General features: G+C 38.1%; 1 protein-coding gene across 1 annotated transcript in view; it reads right to left on the bottom strand.

Annotated features, from left to right (window-relative positions):
- The window catches only part of LOC131677095 (limbic system-associated membrane protein-like), an 825,653-nt gene that overhangs the window by 738,586 nt on the left and 65,505 nt on the right, over positions 1-21,562 (bottom strand). The window contains exons 2-3 of the mRNA XM_058956682.1: positions 18,230-18,546; positions 17,554-17,952 (exon numbers count right to left, since the gene is read on the bottom strand). Coding sequence (XP_058812665.1) covers positions 17,554-17,845 — 292 coding nt within the window. The 5' untranslated portion in view covers positions 17,846-17,952; positions 18,230-18,546. The remainder of the gene's footprint in view (positions 1-17,553; positions 17,953-18,229; positions 18,547-21,562) is intronic.

Raw genomic sequence — 21,562 nt, 5'->3', positions numbered from 1 at the left:
ATAATGAAATTTAAACGACATGTAAATCAATACGAATGTAAACATACAAAGATTGAATCAAAACTTTGATTGAAAATTACGTTAAAATCAATGCACTCAATTGGAGCCTCAAAAAGCATTCAATTTAACACTTTCATTCGTGTAATATTAAATGACATTCATTTTACAGCAATAAGCGTGTAAACAATACATTGAAGTGCATTGGTTTTCCGTTTGAAGGAAGTGCAATTTTCCATACACGTGTAGAATTATAATAAAATTCGTTCAAGAAAGCACGAAAAGTCGTGTGGATTTTTGGTGAAACTTAATTTTACATTTATATTCATGCTCCAAATATGTGCATGAAAATAAACTTAAAATTACAAAATATTTTTTTCTGTGTAACTATCGAAGAACTGATAAGGACTAGGACACTAGCTAGCGATATTTATGATAACGTAGATTTTTTCTAGATTAATGCTCTATAAGTCTATAGTACAGCGAACCAAACGGCACGTCAACACACGGACGCCGTTGGATGTGCCAGAAAAGTAATGAAGTCCGGCCAAAATTCATTTCTATGCATTGTGCTGTGTTAAAAGTTTTGTAATGGCACTGGTAATGACGTATAAAGCGGAAATAAATCGTATGGGCGCACCTTGATTGTGCCCTAACGCTTTTACATACGATAACGTGTTTCAAGTAATTTTGAAAATTGAAGTTCTCTGCAGTAGGTAACTTGCTACAAATGATATGAACAATTCCAGTTCCATTAGAGTAAAGCGAAGCCTCCCTCCCTTTTAACTTACCAGGACGGGGTGCTTGGAATGAATATGAAATATATGCGAAATATGATCAACTTATACATGACCTTGTTTTAGCGAAGGGCCACAATTTTATATGAGATTAGCTCCTCTGAAAATACGTTTTATTGACCGCAATGATAAAATTAGTACTGTAATTTGACATTCTAATTGAAATTAATTCTTTTTTCAAAACAACCTGGTAACCGGATAAACAGATTTTTTCAGTGTCTCCATTTTGTCAGCCTAAAAAGCACTATGAGGCAGTTCATCACTATGGGACCATTCATAAATTACGTAACGCAAAAATTGCCCAAAATTGACCCCCCCCTCCCCCTATGTAACAAAGTGTCACAAATTTTTACATCCCCCCCTCCCCTGTTACGTAACAAATTCCAAGAAAAAATTTTTTTTCTTCGATGAAAACATGTTACGTAACGATCTAGTTAACACCCCCTCCCCCCTATGTCACAACTTGTCACAACTTGTCGTACCCCCTCCCCCCCCCCCCCTAAAAGCGTTACGTAATTTATGAATGGTCCCTATTTCAGCTAAATATTGTAATAGAGTTTGCGACATGAAATGACTCAATACTTTATTATTACGACCAGCTATAGATAGAATGTCTAAAAATTGGTAACAAAGTTTCGTATAATAAAAATTATCCAAATACTGTGAAATACTTGTGATTGATTGATCGAAAATTCGAAACGTGTGCCCCAAATGGCGGCAATAGGAATAGATTCAAATTGAGCTAAGCACCATATGTGCGTTATCCGTATAGATTGGGATCATAAAAAAATAAAAAGATGTTTATCGATGGCAAAGTTCATATCTTTTGCTTTTAATTAGATATACATTTGCAAGAAGATAAAGAAATAGAATTTTCGTTGACTAGTATTTCCAAGACGCAAAATTAAAAAAAATCCACCATCCGCGATTTATACTTGCATCGATTTTGGATATTTTATAATTACATACCTAACTAAAAATCAAACTGCCGTGATAATAGAAGTATATTTGCTGTTCTCTTTTATTCCGTCGCACCGAAAAATCTTTTTTTCTTTCTTTTTGTGCATATGCTAGCGGGCTTAAACATTCTCGCTTTGATACGGGTGCAAAATCAAAGAGTTTCCGAGGTGTTATCCGAAGTTGAAAGCGCTCGGCTCCGGTCCTTCAGAAATTTTAAAGCACCCGGCCCGAGTGTTTTCCGAAGCATCCAAGCACCGGATCGAAAATTTAACACCGCCACCGACACAGGTGCTTCGTTTATCGTGTATCGGTGCTTCGCATCGAGCACTGGCTTGGGGTGCTCATTTCAATACACTCGGTTGCGGTGGTAAAATGCAGCACGCGGTGCCGTGGCGTGTTTGGACATGCCTGGTTTGCGACACTGGTGGTGATTTGTTCGGCGCACAGCTCATGTCGAGTGTGCGAAAGGTGGTGACGAGGGCTCGCGCCCAGCACTTGCAGTATTTTTGGTGGTCAACGGACGTCGACGGCGTATTTTTCCCGCGCATTCCGGGTTTTTTGCGCTAATAATATTATGATCGTTTGACGCATACAGCTCAAGTTAGTATGCGGTGGGTGATGATCAATGTGGTATACATACTACATTGGTTTTTCCGTGCTTTCGTGTGTAGTTGGTAGTGGTGATGTTTGTTCGACGCACAGCTGAGATTAGTGTACGAACGGTGGTGACGAGGGTTCGTATCCAGCAGTAGTAGTGTTATTAGTGATTTCAAATATTCTACAATGTTTGTGGGTGTGTAAAAATCGCCATCTTTTGACAATATTATTAAAAAATGATCATGGTAGGCTATATAAAAAATAATCTTTGGAACCGAAAAAGATAGCGCTTGGCCGTCTTCGGCGAGGTTGTAGTTGTTTCTATAAATTTTGCATGTTATCTCCGTCACTCACAGTAATTGAGTTATGAAATGTTTTCTGTGATGAACTCCTTAAATTCTTATTTTAATTTATAACTTTTTTGGTTCTGATTTTTCACGTTAACATTGTATGAAGATATTTTTTATCATTACAAAACAACTTTTTCGAAGAGACCAAATAGCTGTGAATGCTGTGTAAACATATATCTTTACTATCGGCAAAAATTGTAATTATACTATCAATTGTTTTGATAGATAGACTGGGTTTCACCTAGAAAACGAATGTAAAACCGTTTGCCTATAACCACCTGCTCAGAAGCTATACACTGTTGAAAGCTTTATGTCTAGCCCTCCTGAAGTCGTGTGAACGGCTCACTGCACGAGTAGGCGCTGATGTTCGAAAACGCTTTCGCTTGATTTTCTGAGCGGCGGACACTCTGCGTACTAGCGCGTCTGCCGGAAGGTTAACACCGATATTGAATGCTTTTCTAACGGGTGATGTGCAATCACCATATGGGTTGTAAAACAGACCAAAATAAAATCAAAATCAGCCATAAGTCTTTACACGGCAGTCACAACTATTTGGTCTTTTCGAAAAAGTTGTGTTTTGTAATGATGAAAAATACTTTCGAACATTGTTACGCAAAAAAAGTAAAAATAAGAAATGAAGGAGTTTATCACAGAAAGTTGGTTAAGTCTCCCCATAGTGGAATTTTGAAAAATCAGAACAAAAAAGAATGACATAAAACATGCTATAATATTTTTTCCCATGTTGTCGGTATGCTTGGGTAGCAGTAAAAATATAAAAGGGATGCAATTATTGAATTTAGTTTTAAGGATTAACTGTACTTCTTACATTGCGTGTTTACAAAATTTGATTACTAGTACTAAAAGATATAGTCTGATGATTGAGGTGGGATTTTCTGTGGCGTGATTAACGTTAACAGTAGGTACCACAGGAAAGTGAATATCAGAAATTGTGTATATTTCTTCAGCTTATTGACAGTTGGTCAAGTCTCCCCATAAAATCTTGGTCAAGGCTTTCCTACATTTGTTATTGCGTTGAATGTCGTGAATATTTTAGTAATAACTGTTCCGATTGACGTGAAATCATATCACTACTTCATAAGGAATAAGATGATATATGAGTACTTTAAAAGTATTTATTATTTGAGTAGATATTTCCGTACACGGTTTGGTAATACATTGCACCATTTAAAGCAAATTTATTGATTGAGGCATATTTTCTATAAGGAAAGGATCTTGCATTCCAGATTTTTAAAATTACCTGGGATCGAAACAAGTACAAAAATATTTTTAAAATTTAATAGAACACGTCAAAACCAATAATAGCCAATAGAGCAGATGACAGTGATATATGTAAGGTGGCAACTTTGCTGCTAAGAGAAAGCGAAGCAATCTGGCTTACACCACTTCTATTCAGTTAGTCCAAATGCTCGTACAGGGACACCAAATGGAGCTGGAGTTTCCAAGACAGACCGAACAAAGGAAAAATACAACGCCCGCAAACAGTACGGATCAGTAACCTCTTTGGTGACTCTAATATTGAAGCCGAGCTTTCTATTTACCTGTTCTATAAGGTATTGGTTTCAGAGGTATTGGTGACCAAGCGAAAAGATCGCAGAAAAACTTTTGTAAAATTAAAATTAAAATTCTGCAAAAAATCACGAAGACGCACAATAACTTTGCACTATATATCTCAATGACTTTTGAGGGATTGAAGGCTTTTTTAGAGATTTATGCAGTTTTAGCTGAAAACCTGGTGAAGTCTCCCCATGTTCCCCTACATCAACTACAGAAAGCTTTATAATGTGCGTCAGAAGCAACTAACGGCTCAAATGCTTCCGAAACGATGCAGTTCATTGAAACATGAAGTCCAGGATTCGATTTGGTCTATTATCCACTGTACAGGGGAAAGTCTATCCTGGGGGAAACTCCAAAGAAGTCTAGAGTAGAGTAGATGATCGATGTTGGATTCACTGGAAGTTACGATATCAAGGGCACAGTCTTTGTGTTTCTGAATAACTTCTGCATCATTTGCGGAATCGGAGGAATATAAACTATACCCATACATATATTAGTATCGGGATCACGAAAATTTACCCAGAGTTCGAGATTGCCATTTTTGTGTTTGTAAGAGAGTCGGTTAGAGACTGCAAAGAGCACACCACCACCACGTTTTTTCATTACTGTTAGGATCGTTACGGTAAACCGAGTACTTTGAGTCAAATAATTGGAGCGAGTTGTTTTGATCATTTAGCCACATTTCGGTAAGAACAATAACATCATAACCGACATCTAAAGCACAACGAACAGCTAATTAATTTTTGCACGTAGTATTTTCACGTTCTGATAGTAGATTTTAAGGTATCCCGACAAGTAGCCTCCTGATAGTTGAATGGTGGAAAATCGACGTGCAATGGTAGAAGCAAACGCATGTAATTGCGGTGGGTTTTCAGCGGCGATAGCCTCTGTATATCCTACTTCGGAAAAACATGTAAATTCATTGTATTTACTTGAGCAACAGATACAGAAATTCCATGTTCTTCGAATTGGTCTGTTTTGTTTAGATCGTTGTTATCTGACCGGAAAAGGTCACTGTTGTGTTCTTCAACTTCCGTGGTAGACATATGGCGGAACCGACCCGATTACGGCCGTTGGCAAGCTGCAATTGTAGATCAAATTCAGGGTGTGCAGTATCTCGAATAATATAGGGAGGACATGTACCTTCCTTAGTTTTAGCTGACCGAGAAAGATCACCGCAATAGCATCCAAGATCAGTGGCGCACAGATGGGCGTTGGTGACGAAATCGATAGACCACCAAACCGCAGGTGATGCATCAAATATTTCCCGCGTAGATAGAGGAGCTCTACGCGCGCATGTTTTTGATATTCTAATATTTGTACCCACGATTCAGTTGAACTCCCGCATTGACAACGACACTAACAGTACCATTCCAATAATCCTAAATTAGAAAATGCTCACTGGTTCTAACAGCAATTTTTTCAATTGAAAGATTCCATTCGTTTGCTTTGTAGACCGCCAAACGGCAAATTAGATCGAAACATGAATATTTCAACAGTTCAAATCGATTATCTGCTCCACTCAATCTGCGACAGCGACAGCATTTGCCCGGGAACTGTCTCAGGTCCCATCATGAACCTGACGTTGATTATCATCGTTTGCTCATTATTAGGACATTCCACAGAACCCCTCCCCGCGCCATCTGTTCGTATCGCTTCGATGCTAACTTTTCCACGCTAAACCAGACACCAAACCGCTTATTTTAATTAATTCCTTCCAATACGAATGTCAGAACTCGACGCACTACGGTTCGTTGGATGGGGTAACTGATAGGTATCTAATTAAAATTTTACGCAATAGCTTGTTAGGAATCATCAAACGGTACAGTCTATAACCACTTTCGAGCTGATTCTGCTCTCATCCATCCAATTCCTCATGGCCCTGAATACCAGCACCAAAATCGATGAATCTGAAACAATATAACACAAAGTTTACGAATTTTGGCAAAACGCCTGTTGTGTTATTTCGTTTAATCTGGAACTCAAACTGACAAGTTTGGTTCGTATCGGTCGGGTCGATACAACAGTGGTGGATTACGGTGAGAGTGGTGCAACGTCGGCGAAAAATCAGTCATATTTATTGCAACAGCAACTGAACTCGATATGTCTGAGTGGCCAGGAACTCCCTCAGACCTCAACCGGTCGTGAGAACGTCTAGTTGGTTTGGGAAGCAGCAACTTTCCAACCGACTAGTAATCTGTTGGTAGGTACTAACAACCGACGCCTCTTTTCCCCTAACACATACACGCCCACAGTAGCAGTACCACGCGAAAGTTTCGCACCGGCTTTTAGACGCGAACACCACAAACATCCAAACTAACAGGCACTGCTACAAACAATCGACCGGCAGTGTTCCGATTATTTCGAAAACCACCATCGAAAGCCACATCAGCTTTGGCGGAATATTTAATGCCACTTTTGAGGCCGTTCGTGTTGATAACGCTAGTTTTCATAGTTGGTAGAGCGGAATTTGGGAAATTTTTTGGTGCTACCTCGGTTGCACCCTGCAGCTACCAAAAACGTCGCGTCGTCGTATCCAATTTTAGGTGCATTTATTTGCCGCTTCCTCGGAGTGGGTGGTAGCGGTGGGAATTGCTCTCGTTTGATTTGGCTTCAACATGACAGCCGGCTGGAAATCGCTTTGAAGTATACTGAATTTGGATTCGTGTAGCTGCTCCGCAATAACGAAACGTGCGGCTGTACGGTTTTCAGACTAATTGTTTTAGTAAATGCGGTGCTGTCTTTTGGGTCGGTGAGTGTTTGGGTTCGTGCGTGCGTGAAGTACAGAAGGCCATTGCTATTGGTGCTGCGTCTCGTTGTGGCAAAACACCGAAAAACGCATTCGATTTGCAGCGTGTAGTACCATTGCAGGGTTAATGCAGTGATCCTACTGATACTCAAATTTTCCGTCCGGGTTTAAACCTACGATTTCTGTTGAATCAGGGATATCTTTAATACAATTAATCTAGAACAAAATGAAACATGTTTTAATCCACCTACACTCAAAACCCACGAGGTAGAAATCATAAAACAAATCGCTTTGAGACATATGTTAACCCTTTCATACCCAACTTTTTTCTCGATCATGTAGGGTTTCAAAACTATTTTTCCTTGAAAACGGTGGGGTCAAAAAACACGAAAAGCCTTTTTCATAAAGATAGGTGCTTCCATCGCAGTGCTAGAAGCTGCTCAATTTTTACCTCCCAATGCTCAATACAATTCTCCTAGAATATTTACAATACAGGTCGGACTCGATTATCCGGGGATTCGATTATCCGGGGATTCGATTATCCGTGATTCGATTATCCGGGGAAAATGATTCGATTATCCGGGTGTTTTGAAAAAAATCAAATTTCAACTATAATGTCTTATTATAGTGCTAATTCGATCATTGCAGTCAATAGAACATTTTTTCGGGCAATTTGGAGGTCTAGGGTTAACCTCCTCTCAAATTTTAACCTACCTCAAAAATAGCTTATATATGGGTTATTCCGCGCAAAGTGACCTAAAAAACAAAACTTGGAACCGACCTTCATGGATTGGAACCAGTTTTGAAGAAATTGTTCATTTAGAGCCAATATATAATAACCTAAATTGTTGTGTCGTTTAAACAGCCCCTCAGTCCATGGGAACACTCTTAACCGTTATGTGTCCGACGCGGTACCCGGATACCTTTTTAGGTTGAAAAATAATGAAATTCCGATGTTTTATCCGTAGCTGGAAATTGAAACTTTGTGACATCTTGGAACTTCACTAAGTCAAGTTTTTGGGGTAATAATGTTTTTGATGTAGTAAGAAGGCAGTGAGGAGGGGCTCCTGAATTTTTTACTACGTCACAGGCCGACGTGGATACCCGGGTACCCCCAAAACTGAAATGCCAATAGCTAAGGTAATTTCCAACCGATTTTGATGCTTTTGGGTGTTTTGGATTCAAGAACTCATCCACTTTTAGACTTGGTAAAAATGAATCGGGTTATTTCAACCGGTTCTCGGGAATCCGGATTTCCGGAAGCATGTTCCAGTGCTTGGATACTATTTGTGAATATCAATGGAATACTAGCAATATGGGTATCAAAATCCTTGGCATAGCATCAATAGACTGTATCTCATGGTATTGGAACCATTTGGTGATTTCACCACGGAACGGACATTCCGGAGCAGGTTCCCGTAGGGCCGTTAATGGCCATTCCATTCCAATTCCATTTTTCAAACTACCATAGGGTCCCGTAACAATAAATAATAGACTTCCGAGACAATTTGAAGTGTTTTGATACTCATTTTGCTAGGGCATTATTTAAATTTACAAATCATACCCTAGTACTGGAACATTACTCAGGAAAATCCGGATCACCAAGAACCAGATCCATTCATCCGGTTCAATGTTACAGAATCCAAAAGTGGACGAGTTCCTGAATCTATAACATCTAAAAGTGTCAAAATCGGTTAAAGGAAGCCATAGTTATGAGCATTTTAATTTGTGGGTACCCGGGTACCCTCGTTGGCCTGTTATAGGTGTTTTTTGTTGGACACATAACGGTTAATTTTAACAAATTGTTTAAAAAAATGTTTTTCTTCGGATTATATCTCTGGTACTGTTTGCACTAGAATCAATCAGCGAGATATTTTTTTAAAAGATTTGTGTAGGGATTCCAAAAAAATGAAAAGTTTTTAATGCCAATATTGCCAATTGCCAATAATTTTACACTAAAAGTACATTTTCCTCGTAATACATCGGTTACTGTAGGCCACATAAAACGTCATTATACCTACATTGCTCGGTCGGTTTCTGGCTATCTCTTGGGATAATGATGACATGCTTCTCAGGATTCTGTTTGGATACTTTTCAAGATTCTGATCGAAGTTGTCTTAGCATCCCAATGGAATCTATTTCAGAACTTCGATTCAATATTTATCCGTATTTCTACGGCTTTTTCTCTGAATTTTGATGTAGGATTCTAGAGAAAAGCTTCTTAAATGTCTAGTGGAATATTTCTCAAGATAGAATTCTGCTGAAGATTATGCTTTATTTCAGATACTGACAGAATCATGGTCCTATTATCATTGGAATCCGGTGTAATATTCTGATGAATATCCTGCTTTGAGTTCCAGTGGACTTTGACACAAACAATATTGCTCTTCTCCCATTATCCCCTTCAATAAGTGATTCCTGCTCAGAATTCCAATAGCATCTTTAACCCGTTCGTGCCCTTCTGGTTGATGAACAACCATGTTTCTATATGACTATAACGTTTGGTTTACACAACGTCAAGTAAGGCTAATAACTGCGACTAAGATCTTTCATTTGAGCACTAAAAGTTATAAATATTAGCATTAGAACAGAAGTTATTACAATTAATCTGGTTGGGTTCCGCTGAAGCAGTGCTGCCAGGGATAGTTTCTGTTAACGGCGAAAATGAAATTTTGGAATATTTTCTTAGCCTGGGAATATTATTGAAAACTGCTAAAACTTTCTAATTTAGATTGCCCTCAATTACCTTTTTCATGCAATTGGACTAGATCGGAAGGTAAATATTGAGCAGCAGCAAAAGAAGCACCTATCTTTCTTAAACCAGGTTTTTTGTGTTTCTTGACGCCAACAGTTTTAAGGAAAAATAGTTTTGGGACCCTATACGTGGTAGAAAAAAGTTGGCCAAGAAATGGTTAACGAGATTCTGAAAAGAGACCCGGCCGTCACTGGAGGTGATTTCAATTCTTGGGTAGCTCAAGCAAAGATGGATGATAGGCTATGTAAAGAGGGCGCCAGCAGTACCTCTCGCTGAGGCGCCCGGGAACCTGGTAGTCCTTCGCTAGTGACAAGTATGAGTGGTACAGTTTGCGAAGACTACACGCGTAGTTATTACCTGACAATCCAGCATATGTCAACTAAATGATGCTACAAGGACAAGGATCTCTTTGTGGGTGCGCAACACGCACTCTTCTAATTAGAATGACTAGACTTGTTAGCTGTGATATGTGACACTCCACGTAAATTAAACTGGAGCCAAGAAACAGACGACCCCCAGTTTACTTATTAAATTTTTTTTCTGGTATTCGAGTAATCGAATCAGTTACCTCGGAAAATCTAAGCCCTGGGTAATCGAGTTTGACTTGTATTGCAAAAGACATACCTTATTAAAAAGTTTATCTTCGAATTCTTGTACAAATAGCTATAAGCAACTGATACATATCGTTAACTCGTTACCAATATGAATAATAAATGAAAACCAACTGAAAATACAAATCACACCCTGAAAGTCTGAAAAATCGACTAGGGCCAAAATAGGTACATTTATATTTACCATAATAGGAAAATTTGTCCTGGTCATTTTATTTCCAATTTCTCCACGAATGAAGCTTAAATTCATGAAAAAACGCAAAAAAAATTTGATTCGATTATCCGGGTGATTCGATTATCCGGGGTGAGATTTTTTTCAAATCCCCGGATAATCGAGTCCGACCTGTAGTCCAATTGCGTGGAAAATGTAGCCAAAGACAGTCTTAATTGATAAGTTTTATCAATTTTCAATAATATTGCAACAAAACGAAGATATATGAAAAAATCATTTTCCGTCGCCAACGTAAACTATTGCTGGCACCACTGCTCCATCGGAATCCAATCAAACTAATTACAATAACTTCAGTTCTAGAGCTGGTCCTTGCAAGTATTAATACTCAAATGAATGGCAATAGTCACATTTATTAGCCTTACTTATATTTGTGAGCAAATTTTGCATTAATCAAAAGTTATAGCTGTTTAAAAACGTTGTTGTCCACAAACAACATGGGCATGAATGGGTTAATATTATCCGATTTCGCTCCAATTTTGCCCAAATTTATTTTTTGATACATTGGTTCAAGATTTGACCGTCACATTGTGAAATGACTAGAACCAAAAAGTTGGAGGAGAGAAGAAATTTAAACTTTTCAAACTATAATTTTTAAATATTCTCTGCATACTTTCTACATAATTTACCATTGAAATAATAACTAAAATCTTTGATCTAAATTTGTGCCACACTGTCAAACATTATAAAAAATACACATTTTTCCTGCTAAATCAGGCACTAGGAAATAGTTAATGACCTAATTAACCAACTCCTATTTTGGACATATCGAAATAAAAGGACAACTATTTTGTTTTGAAAAATAAAGGTATTTGTTTAGTACTATTTCGCGATTTAAAAAATTAACGAAGTCAAATTAAGTTAAAAAGTTGAAAGCATTCTAAACTAAAGACTATTGTCAGTTAATCGCGGGTGGATGCTAAATTGCTAAAAATGTCAAAGGTTATCTAACAAAAACATAAATAACTCATACCCTATTAGCCATAGCTATACACTTTCTTCTGCAAAATTACGCCCCTGAATTCACCTCAACTATATAAAGTGTTTTCTGTACCTTTAAAATTTTGTAGATACCCAGTTTTGAAGGAAAAATACTGAAAAATACCAAAAAAATCACTTTTTACTAAGTTTTAATGGCCCTGCCGCTCTTATAATTCCAAATTTGTACAAACTAACTAACCAAACTTCTCCGTTTGGATCTCCAGAAAAATAAAAAATGCTGAAAAAAAATCTAAGACAGTTCAGGACCACTTCAACAGGCATAAATTTGAAATTTTATACAAAAACGGCCCATTTTTCAAAAAATCAAAAGTCGCCACCAGTAGGAAGCGTTTTAGCAAACTCACTCCGAAGAAGAAAGTGGTCCCAATACCCTAACCTTTCATTTAAGAAGTGAGGCCGATGACTTTTTTAACATGATGTCATTTTGGGACACCCTAATGCTCACGCGACCGTTCATTTGAGAGCAATTTAAAAATTGTAGTTTTTACATCATTTTGGACCTTTTTGGTAAACTTTATAAGCATTTATAAGTCTTATTTCACTATCGGTTCCAATGGTAAAGAGGGTCAAGTCTTTCTTTACCAGGAGACATTTTGGTAGACTTGAGTGTTTCGTAGTTATGCTGGCTAAACTCAACTCCTGCCAGCAGATAAAAGATTAGCCCGTCAGATTTTCAGCCTGTTTCTAATAACCCTGCCACTTCTAATTTTCCGATCTGTATATTTGACATCCTTGCTCTCACTTGAGTACTATGGCTCTAAATTTTCACAGCTTGCCCTACTCAGTAATCTCTAGTTAATTTAATGTCGTTAAAAAGTAAAAAATGAAAATGTGACTACATATTAGTCACAATAAAAAATGAAAAAAATCGTATATAGTAGACCGTTCATGGTAGTCATATATTTTCGATTAATAATTGTCGACAAACCCAAACGAACAGCATTATTGTGACTGAAATATTGAATACAGTAGTATCTATATATTCAACTGAACTTTTAAAGCTACTACTCCTTGCTTTGAAATAAATAATATAAGTTTAACAATCAAAGTAGTTTATGTACTGTCCTCAATACAAAGACAAATAAAATAAAATCAGACAGAAAAGGGTCTAAAAATGTAACTATAGCCACTAATCACAATGGTTTCAATTAGGGTATGTTTATAAAGAAATATCAGAAAAAACAATTTTCACACTGTTAGGTGGATTTTTAATGAAAAATGTGCTCAACATAATTGATCTAAGCTTACCAGTAATTATGAACACAAAATAAGGCAGCAGAAAATAATTTTGTCCAACTTTTTAGCGTAGTTACCCCATAGTGCGGCGACGGAAAAAATTCCAACGTCACAAAAATAACTGCACTGTGTATGAACAGTTTTAGTGAGTTCCTGAGTTGTGACTTGCATAGAAGTTGCTTGTAAATTTCTAAGAGGTAAATTAAATAAAAACAAATTTTGTGCGAAGCATACGACAGAGCTTCTAGGGTGAGCTCGGTCCATGTTTGTGTGCGTTTTTGTTTTCTTCCAGGTGCAATGTATGCGACAAAAATATGACGATGATGACAGCGAACGTGCTATGACGGCTGGGTAAGTGTTATCAGATGAATTAAGATTTCTGACAGCTCATTTACAACCACAGATGCAAACTCAAGTCAAAGGAAATTGGTTTGTTTTCATCAGGAAATACCTAACCTAAATCGATTTTTGCAGCGCAAAATACTTTGTTTTCATCACGAAATAATTCAGCGCCTTTTCTTTTTCAACGGGAATAGAAAGGTCAATGGGTGCGGGAGAGTGTATTGGGTGTTGCCATGCATACATGTTTAATCTGTATATGGAAGTATGGAACTTGTGCAGAGGGACAGGCGGTAGTTACAACTTGCGGAGCGAGTTCCAATTTTCGTTTGCATGAGGTGATAGTCGCATACAAACTCAGACGTGTTTTTGTGTAGACCAAAAAAAATGATCGACGAAACCCACCGCTGAATTGTCAAACGAACGTCTCATGGATCGCCTAATTCTACACGCAACCATGAAATAACCTACAGAATAAGTTCTTTTAACTTAAATTTAGGTACTTTTGAGCTGTGCGTCGCTTTCGCACTTATTAGTGTTGTCAAAAACCAAACGAAGGTTCGACTCAGTCGAGGCCTTCCGTGCAGTAAGGTACTTTTAAGTTGTTTGGGGTATACTCAAAATTAGGTAAATTCAACTTAAATTTAAGTAAATTAAACTCAAGGTTGCGTTATTATTTTTGCCGTAGTCAAATGGTAACTACCTTCAACACGGTTTACCTAATTTTACCTTCCTGCACGATACCATGAGATTGAGTCAAAAGTACTGAATTTCAGGTAGTTTTTCGGTGGCGTGTATGCTCAGCTTACAATTGAATACTTTATTATGACGTCACAAATGAACTCAGGTGTTCATTTTTGACAGTTGGCTTGTACTGTTTGCATGGACTTAGAAAAATTCTTTGCGATTTGCTTCGAGCGAATCTAGTCGTCCGCAAATTTTTTCTAAGTAAACAGTACAAGTGAACTGTCCAGAAAATTGAGGTTAACTGTGTCAGTAAAGAACTTAATTGGAATTATGAACTCAGTTTGTTTACATTGCAGTGAACTATGTAACAAAAAATACGAACACGTATAGAGAAATGTTTCCAACTTCAGTAGTACATCGTGGACTACTGCTATCACCTCTTGGTCAGTCATGACATCTGCCAGTCTGTCCAATTGAAGAACCAGCTGTCCTGAGCATGATAATTATACTGGAAGTTGCACAGATTGTTGACACTTCAAAGTTTAGACCTCTCGAAACGTGCACATCGACGAAGGATAGCTATAGGGTTATCACCTCTGGCAAGGCTTTGACCCGGAGATTTTTAATGACCTGGTGGTAGGCTTCAGGGAACATATGAGTATTCACTGGAATCAAACAGAAATGTGAATCTAAGTGATTGATCGACATTTATCGCATTTTATTACCCAAGTAGTTAAAAGTGATAAGTATACCTTCATTCATTCCGTATGAAACTAGTCGGGATATAATGCGCACCTCGATTCAGAGCAGTTCACATTACGCTGCAAATTTTTAACAATTGTAACGGTTTTGTAGGTTTAGTTTGGTATAGAATATCACTTCCTCGGCTACTCGCAAAGAATACAAAAGCACCATCGACTCTCGCTGTGGAGGATAGGCTGAACGAGCATTTCTCTTCAACACAGCTAACAGAAAGAGTAGAGAAGCTATAAGCATCAGCAACAGTGAGGTGATTTGGTGAAATTAAAAGAATTTAACTTTTCTAAACCATTTTGAGGTGTTTTGTGGGATGTAAAATAATAAATTTTGGCAAACGGTGAGATATTTTTATTCTAAAATGATGGAAAAATTGATGTTTTTCAAATAAATTCCGAAATAATTCTTGACATCTTCGAGCATCGAGCAAATAACTCTTAACTCTAAAACACGGAGGTCCGAAGATTACCCTCAAAAACCGGAGTCTCCGGGTCAAACCCGAAGAGGTGGCAACCCTAGATAGCTACTTCCAGGCTCCATTCGTTGATTCTCTGTACAATTTCGCTTGTCTTGGCCAATCACAGAGTAACAGCTACGAATTGTACGGTGATGGTTTTGCACTTTCTAGCAGAAGTGGGAATGAAACACGTCTAGTGGTCTGCTCTTCTGCTAGAAAATGCGACACCAGTACAATCCACTGCCCCGGGGTTTGCCAATGAAAAACTCCATAAAACAGTTTAAAACACCAGGGAAAGACTTCATACCTTAAGATGTTCGTCTTAAGCACAGTTCTTCTGCGGATTTACGGCGAGATCGTGCACTGTCTGCGTTAAATTTCGCTTGATTGGGCACTTTTTTAACAACTTAAATAATAATTTAAGTATGTTGTACCACGAAATAAAACAACCATGCATCTAAATAATTTCGGCGGATTGTGATATATTTCAAAAGCAACCCTAAATCAAAAGTGTCGGAAATTTGACGGAGACAAGCTTCGTTTTAATGTCAAGAACAATATCACGAAATATCACGAAAAATCACAGCATTCTACCGAGATCAGAGGTACATGATGTCCTAATGCATCCCAGCATAAGCAGTTTGTTTTGGGTATACACTCATTTATTTTGATCATTGCCAGTATGTTCATAAAATGCAGATCAATCACGCAATTCCCAGCAGAAAAATATTTAAGAAAACGAAAGGAAAAAAAGCTTTCCGAAACACCACCCCACTGTCCGTGACAGTTATTGATGGCCAGTATTAATATATTCCCCCTTCCCCGCCCCATTTCAAACTCTTTCAGTTCTTTTTTTGTTCTTTGCTCGATAACAACAGCCCAGTCATTGGAGTTCATTTTTCTCGATTCCGATGCCGAGGAATCAACGGACGAGAAAAAAAGCCCCCCCAGAAAGCATAATCTAAACTATAATGTCCGCCCTTTCCTTGCCTTCCTGCCCACGGTAGATTGATTGAGGCGAACGGAAAATTCTATCCCGAACAGATAATAATTCAACCGAAACTTGTCGTGGTAATAGGTCGTTCGGTCGCTCCGTCGTCGATCCGCTGCGTGAAACACCGACGCTTCCGAGCATCTGATACCGTGCCGTGCCGTGCCATGGTGGGATGATGAAGCCAGAATTCGATTCGAAGCCGAGAACGATGATGATGTTGCGATATTGAAAAAGTTCGTCCGCGTTTGCGAAGATCTTCGGCGGAATGAATTCGGAAAATTGACAATCGCCAAGTGCGTCACAGTGGCCGTTTCGTCCCGTGGCTGAACCGCGTGGATACAACGTGCTCCTCCATAAACAAAGTTTGCCGATCCGGAACAGAGCCAAATTGAGCACGGTTCTGGTGCGGGATAGTATAGTTGCCGTTGTTGTTGTTGGGATGGATGGGGGAGCAGCCGATGGGCGACCGGGTGTTGGTTGAGGTTTGCATCGGATTATGTTCTTTTTTGCTTCCAACCATAGGGATAAAGCTTTTCCGGAAAATTTACCACGAAAACGGAAGCTTGCACGTTCATTATTAATAATTTGTAGATTAATCTTTGATTGGCGGATGGCCAGCTGCTGGTAGGATTTATTGTGAGGTTCTAGCAGGGGGATCATAGAAAGTAGGAAGTTGGTAATTTTTCGATTCAATTTCATAGATTAGTGGGATTATATTGATTTGCTGCATACAAACAGCTTTGCTTGCTCTAAACAATAGGTAGGCCCGGCTTACTAATCAGTAATTAGGCAATATTTTGTGTTGTCATTATTATAAACAATACACATCGCCAAGAACGACCGAAAACACTATTCGCTTTGTTTGCCGCTCTAAGTAGATCAGAAAAACCTAAACAGTAGGTAAAAAGAGAAACTAAATATCCATATCAACTTTTGAATAGGGGTAGTGAGATTTGTAAACAAACATTTGTTTTGCTAATTTCTCTTATTTTGTATTAATTTCAACACAGAAAACATTTGAAATTGATTCTACCAAGAATAAAGATGTTGATTCATGTGTATTATTCGTGAAATTCAACTCGGCAGCGGAGTAACGAGCGAAAGAAGTTTGTTTACAAAAATCTCATTGGCCCTTTTGAAGAATTAATATCGATATGTAAACACAGCAAATAAAAACAAACTTTGGCATCATGCTGACAGTCATAAGCTGAAACCACCCTTAAATTCCGATTTGATGCGGGTATCAAAATACGAAATTAGCTATGGAATTTGTGTTTCGCCTTCGTGTCATCAGAATCCGACCCTAACTTAGTGACAGGACTAATCTAGCGCCAGATTGACGTTAGCTTTGACTTTGCTTCGGCTAATAATTCACCGAAAATCGTTGTAGCGTCGCCTCGTCGTCGTCTCGTTTCTCGCACAACATCGATCCGGAGAATGGTCATATTGGAGCAGGACTTACCTCTATTGGAAATGGCGGCATCCGTCGCTGGAACCAGTAACATCAGTGGCAACAGGCAACAGCTGAGCATGGCGAAAAGGACAAAATCAAGCTGCAGACGAGCTGGGAAGAATCGGGGCACCAAGCAATTAACTGTGCTTAGTTGATTGCGATTGCTACTGCTGTTGCGGCTGTTTCTGATGCTACCGTTGCCATCGCCGCATCTGGTACCGTCGGAGTCGATCTGGGAACGGTTGCTGACGACAGCGGTTTCCACTCCGAAGGAGATTGATTCGTTTACATTAGCACACATTTTGCACTATTTTCTACGATGATATATCTTCACTTGAGCACTCAATCACTAAACTATAGAAAAAACGCGCAATTCTGGTAGGGTAGATTCACTTCACTGGTTGTTTTCTGTAAGAAAGTGAAAAAAATCGTTTAACTATGATTGTAATGAGATTTGGAACGTTCAGCGTTTCAAAAACATCTAGAAATGAAAGCTTACACGCAATTAAAACCAAATGATCCATCTAGTCAACACATTGCATGCAATTAAAACGCCATTATCCATGAGTGTTAAGCTAACATAAAGTAACTCCCATTCTGCTGACCATAAATTGAATTTTCACCGCCAGAAAAAGCAAAAACTGGGAGTTTACCCATATTCTTATTACTGCCAACCGGTACTCACGTATTAGTTGAAAACCCTTTTTAACTTTTTTTCCCGCCACAACTGTCCTATTCCGCTCTGTCACTACTTTGCACCAAACACACCACCTCGAATCACCCCGGATCCGGTCCGCTATGTAGGGACTATACAGGCTACAGTCACTCGGCGCTCGGTCCGGACTCGGTAGTTTCTGAAGCGCACTGCACGGGATTAGCACTTTTTGCCATAATTTTCTCGTCCATTGCTCGCCGCCAATGTTAGCTTTCGGGTTCTTAATTTTTTAAACGCTTAAACCGGATCTGCCTGGCTTTGCGGAACCGTCCAGGCCCAGGCGGGTGCTGAAAGGGTGGAAAAAGATAAGTGTAAATTTACATTGGATTACGTAAAACAACATTTTTATGGTTGAGCGTGCCTGGAATATGAGTTTAAACTATTATTCATATAGTTTCAATAAAACACTGGAATGGTATAATTCGGAGGGAGTAAAAAAAACGATGATAATTCAACCAATATTGTACTGTTTGTAAAATGTTTCCACGCAGAAATTCAAGGGACTATACTCATAAAGCCAATATGTTATTCATAATTAACCGCATAGTTCTTATTTACAAAAGGGTAGAACGGATAAAAATTGGTCAAACATAACTAAATGCGCGCTGGTTATTCTTTTAAATGTCAATAACGGCGTCGGTCACGTCCTTACAGTCATCGGGAAAGGGAAGGAATGTTAGTGTAACAAACGTTGTTATGGACTTTGTATACCTTTGCATCTCGACGATTGCCACGGGAAGGAATTTTTATTAAAGGGATGTAGTGTTACCATGTATGTATTCTTGGCAACCGAGAATTTATGATAGATTTATCGTTTATTGAATTAATTTTGATATGCTCGGTTTGTAAAAAAAAGCAACTTTAACCCGGACAGACGACAGTCGTGAGTGTTGCTTATGTTTAATTGAATCAAACGGCAGGTGAACGATTTTATTTTTCCATACTCTTTCATTCCGACGAAACACGGCATTCCAAAAACAATACAATATAATGAAAAACGATTACTTTGAGCGTCTTGAGACATTAATGTGATTAAAGGTTTCGTAATACAGGCATTATTTATCGTGCATAAATTTTGGTATTATTATTAATAACAATTATGTATTGGCTTCTTTCTCCGCGGACCATTGATTCTTATGTTATAATTATTCGCGCGCGTTGTTAAGCAGTAGCCCTACCGAAGTATCTGAAACTACTAGTTTTGTATGTCGGATATACAACCGATGACATGTGCGCGTTTTTTACGCTAATTACTGAAACAAGATTGAAAACAATAAGAACGAAAAGAAACTAATAATAATCAAGCTACAATATTTTTATACTCATGAAGAAATGTGGTTAACGTGACAGTAATATAGTGTAGTACATGCGTATGCAAGTACCCAATACAATGAGAACAATTATTGTAATTTGTTGATGATTTCATGGACTAAAAGTAAACCAATGAATATGACAATAAAACATTTCCATATTAAATTTGCAAAAGGGCGAATAAGATTTGTAAACAAACTTTTATTTTGATGGTTTCTCTTAATTTACTATAATTTCGAAGCAGAAAACAATTGAAATTACTTCTACGGAGGGTAAAAATTTACATTACCGCATATCTTTCATGAAATTCCACTCTGGAGCAGACTAATGAGCGAAACAAGTTTGTTTACAAAAAACACTTTCGCCCTTTTGACGAATTAATATTGATTTGTTCTTCGTACCGATTTGACAGCCGAAAATTGGTAACTAGTTTCGAATTCTTCTGGCGCATTAAATACCCAGTGGATTAGTTTCCTAATTAGTCAAATAAACACTCAACAATCAAAGAAATTAGTTTGCTCAGTTTAGAGAAATGTCAGCTCGATTGGAAAAGAAAGCACTGCTGATAAATCTCTTTATGAAAATAAGTAGTAAGGGACGCAGATGAAAAAATCTGAGCACCGCCATAAATAAACAAAAATATCTTTTTAGAAAAAAAAAAGATGGGTGGGTAATGTCTGCGACATAACCGGAGAGATGTAGAATACATAAGGAACACGTTCTTCAAATATGTTGATATTCATTGGAATTTTCGGACAAAAGGTGATTTGGGCGAGGAATATTTCAAATTATTCTTTACAAAAATGATGGTGGTCCTGACAAGGACCGTTTTTGTTGGCGTTGTTGGCCTTGGTGGGGAGATGCGCTGGCTTCGATTTTCGTTGGATGCTTCTGACTTCTTACTATTTCCGGGCTTAGCTGTTGTCCAGGAGGTGATTCTGACATGATTGGTGTAGGTGTAGGTCGTCAACCGGTTATAATTTTTCAAGCGTTGTTTACATTTGAAATTAAACCACTGGATCAATTAAAAAAAGTATTGATCTGTGATATGAAAAGTACGAAATATATCTTCGGGTTTCTGCATTGACGTTTTTGACAAATACAAGATCAATGCATGTGCCTGCAAGTGTAGTTGCTTGTGATGGATCAGAGATCAAACGAAGCTTGAAACATTCATTCATAAAATAAACAAATTTCAAATTCTCTTGTTTTGAAACATCTATGTTGAAGTCGCCTGAAACGACCATTGGAACATTCTGATTTCTAGACTAAATATTCTACATTAAAAGATGGGTGGGTAATGTCTGCGACATAACTGGAGTGTCGTAACTACACTTGTGACGTTAATCCAAATCTAATGATATGCAACGAAATTACGTTTGCATGTGAAATTTTCAAATGATTCGTTATAATTATGGTTAAAAATTCTAATTGGGAATTCTTTTCCATCACCAACTATTTTTCTTTTTTTCGAATCTACAGCATTCTTTGAAAATATTGTTGAAATGTTATTGATGAAAAACTGAAAATGCGTTTGGCAACACTGCTCACTAAATGGATGGTGGGAAGACGCACATTCGTTTTGATTATGCTAGTATTAGTAGCAGGAAAGAATGAAAAGGAACATAGCCCGAAAACGAGCAAGCGAGAGAGCGATAGTAATTCGTATTCGCTCTACTAAACTAAAAAAAGATGGGTGGGTAATGTCTGTGACATAACCGGAGCATCGTGACTTCACTTCGAGACGTTAATTTAAATCTAATGATTTATGCAGTTAATCAAAGGAGGCTGCCAAAAAGTTCGAATAAAAGCACGCGACTAGTGTACTTTGCACGTTCTATATTTTATCAACACTAGAGAGAATCGAAAAAATAATTCAAAGTGTAATAGCAACATGCAATTGTGGCAACACTGGCCATGGGATGGTGGGGAACACGCACATTCGTTTAATTTATGATGTATTAGCAGCAGAAAGGAATGGAAAAGCAGTGC

This window comes from Topomyia yanbarensis, chromosome 1 (genome assembly GCF_030247195.1).
Source record: "Topomyia yanbarensis strain Yona2022 chromosome 1, ASM3024719v1, whole genome shotgun sequence".
NCBI classification, from domain to species: Eukaryota; Metazoa; Arthropoda; class Insecta; order Diptera; family Culicidae; genus Topomyia; species Topomyia yanbarensis.
Note: the sequence above shows the minus strand (reverse complement) of the source record. Positions and strands in the feature narration are given on the sequence as shown.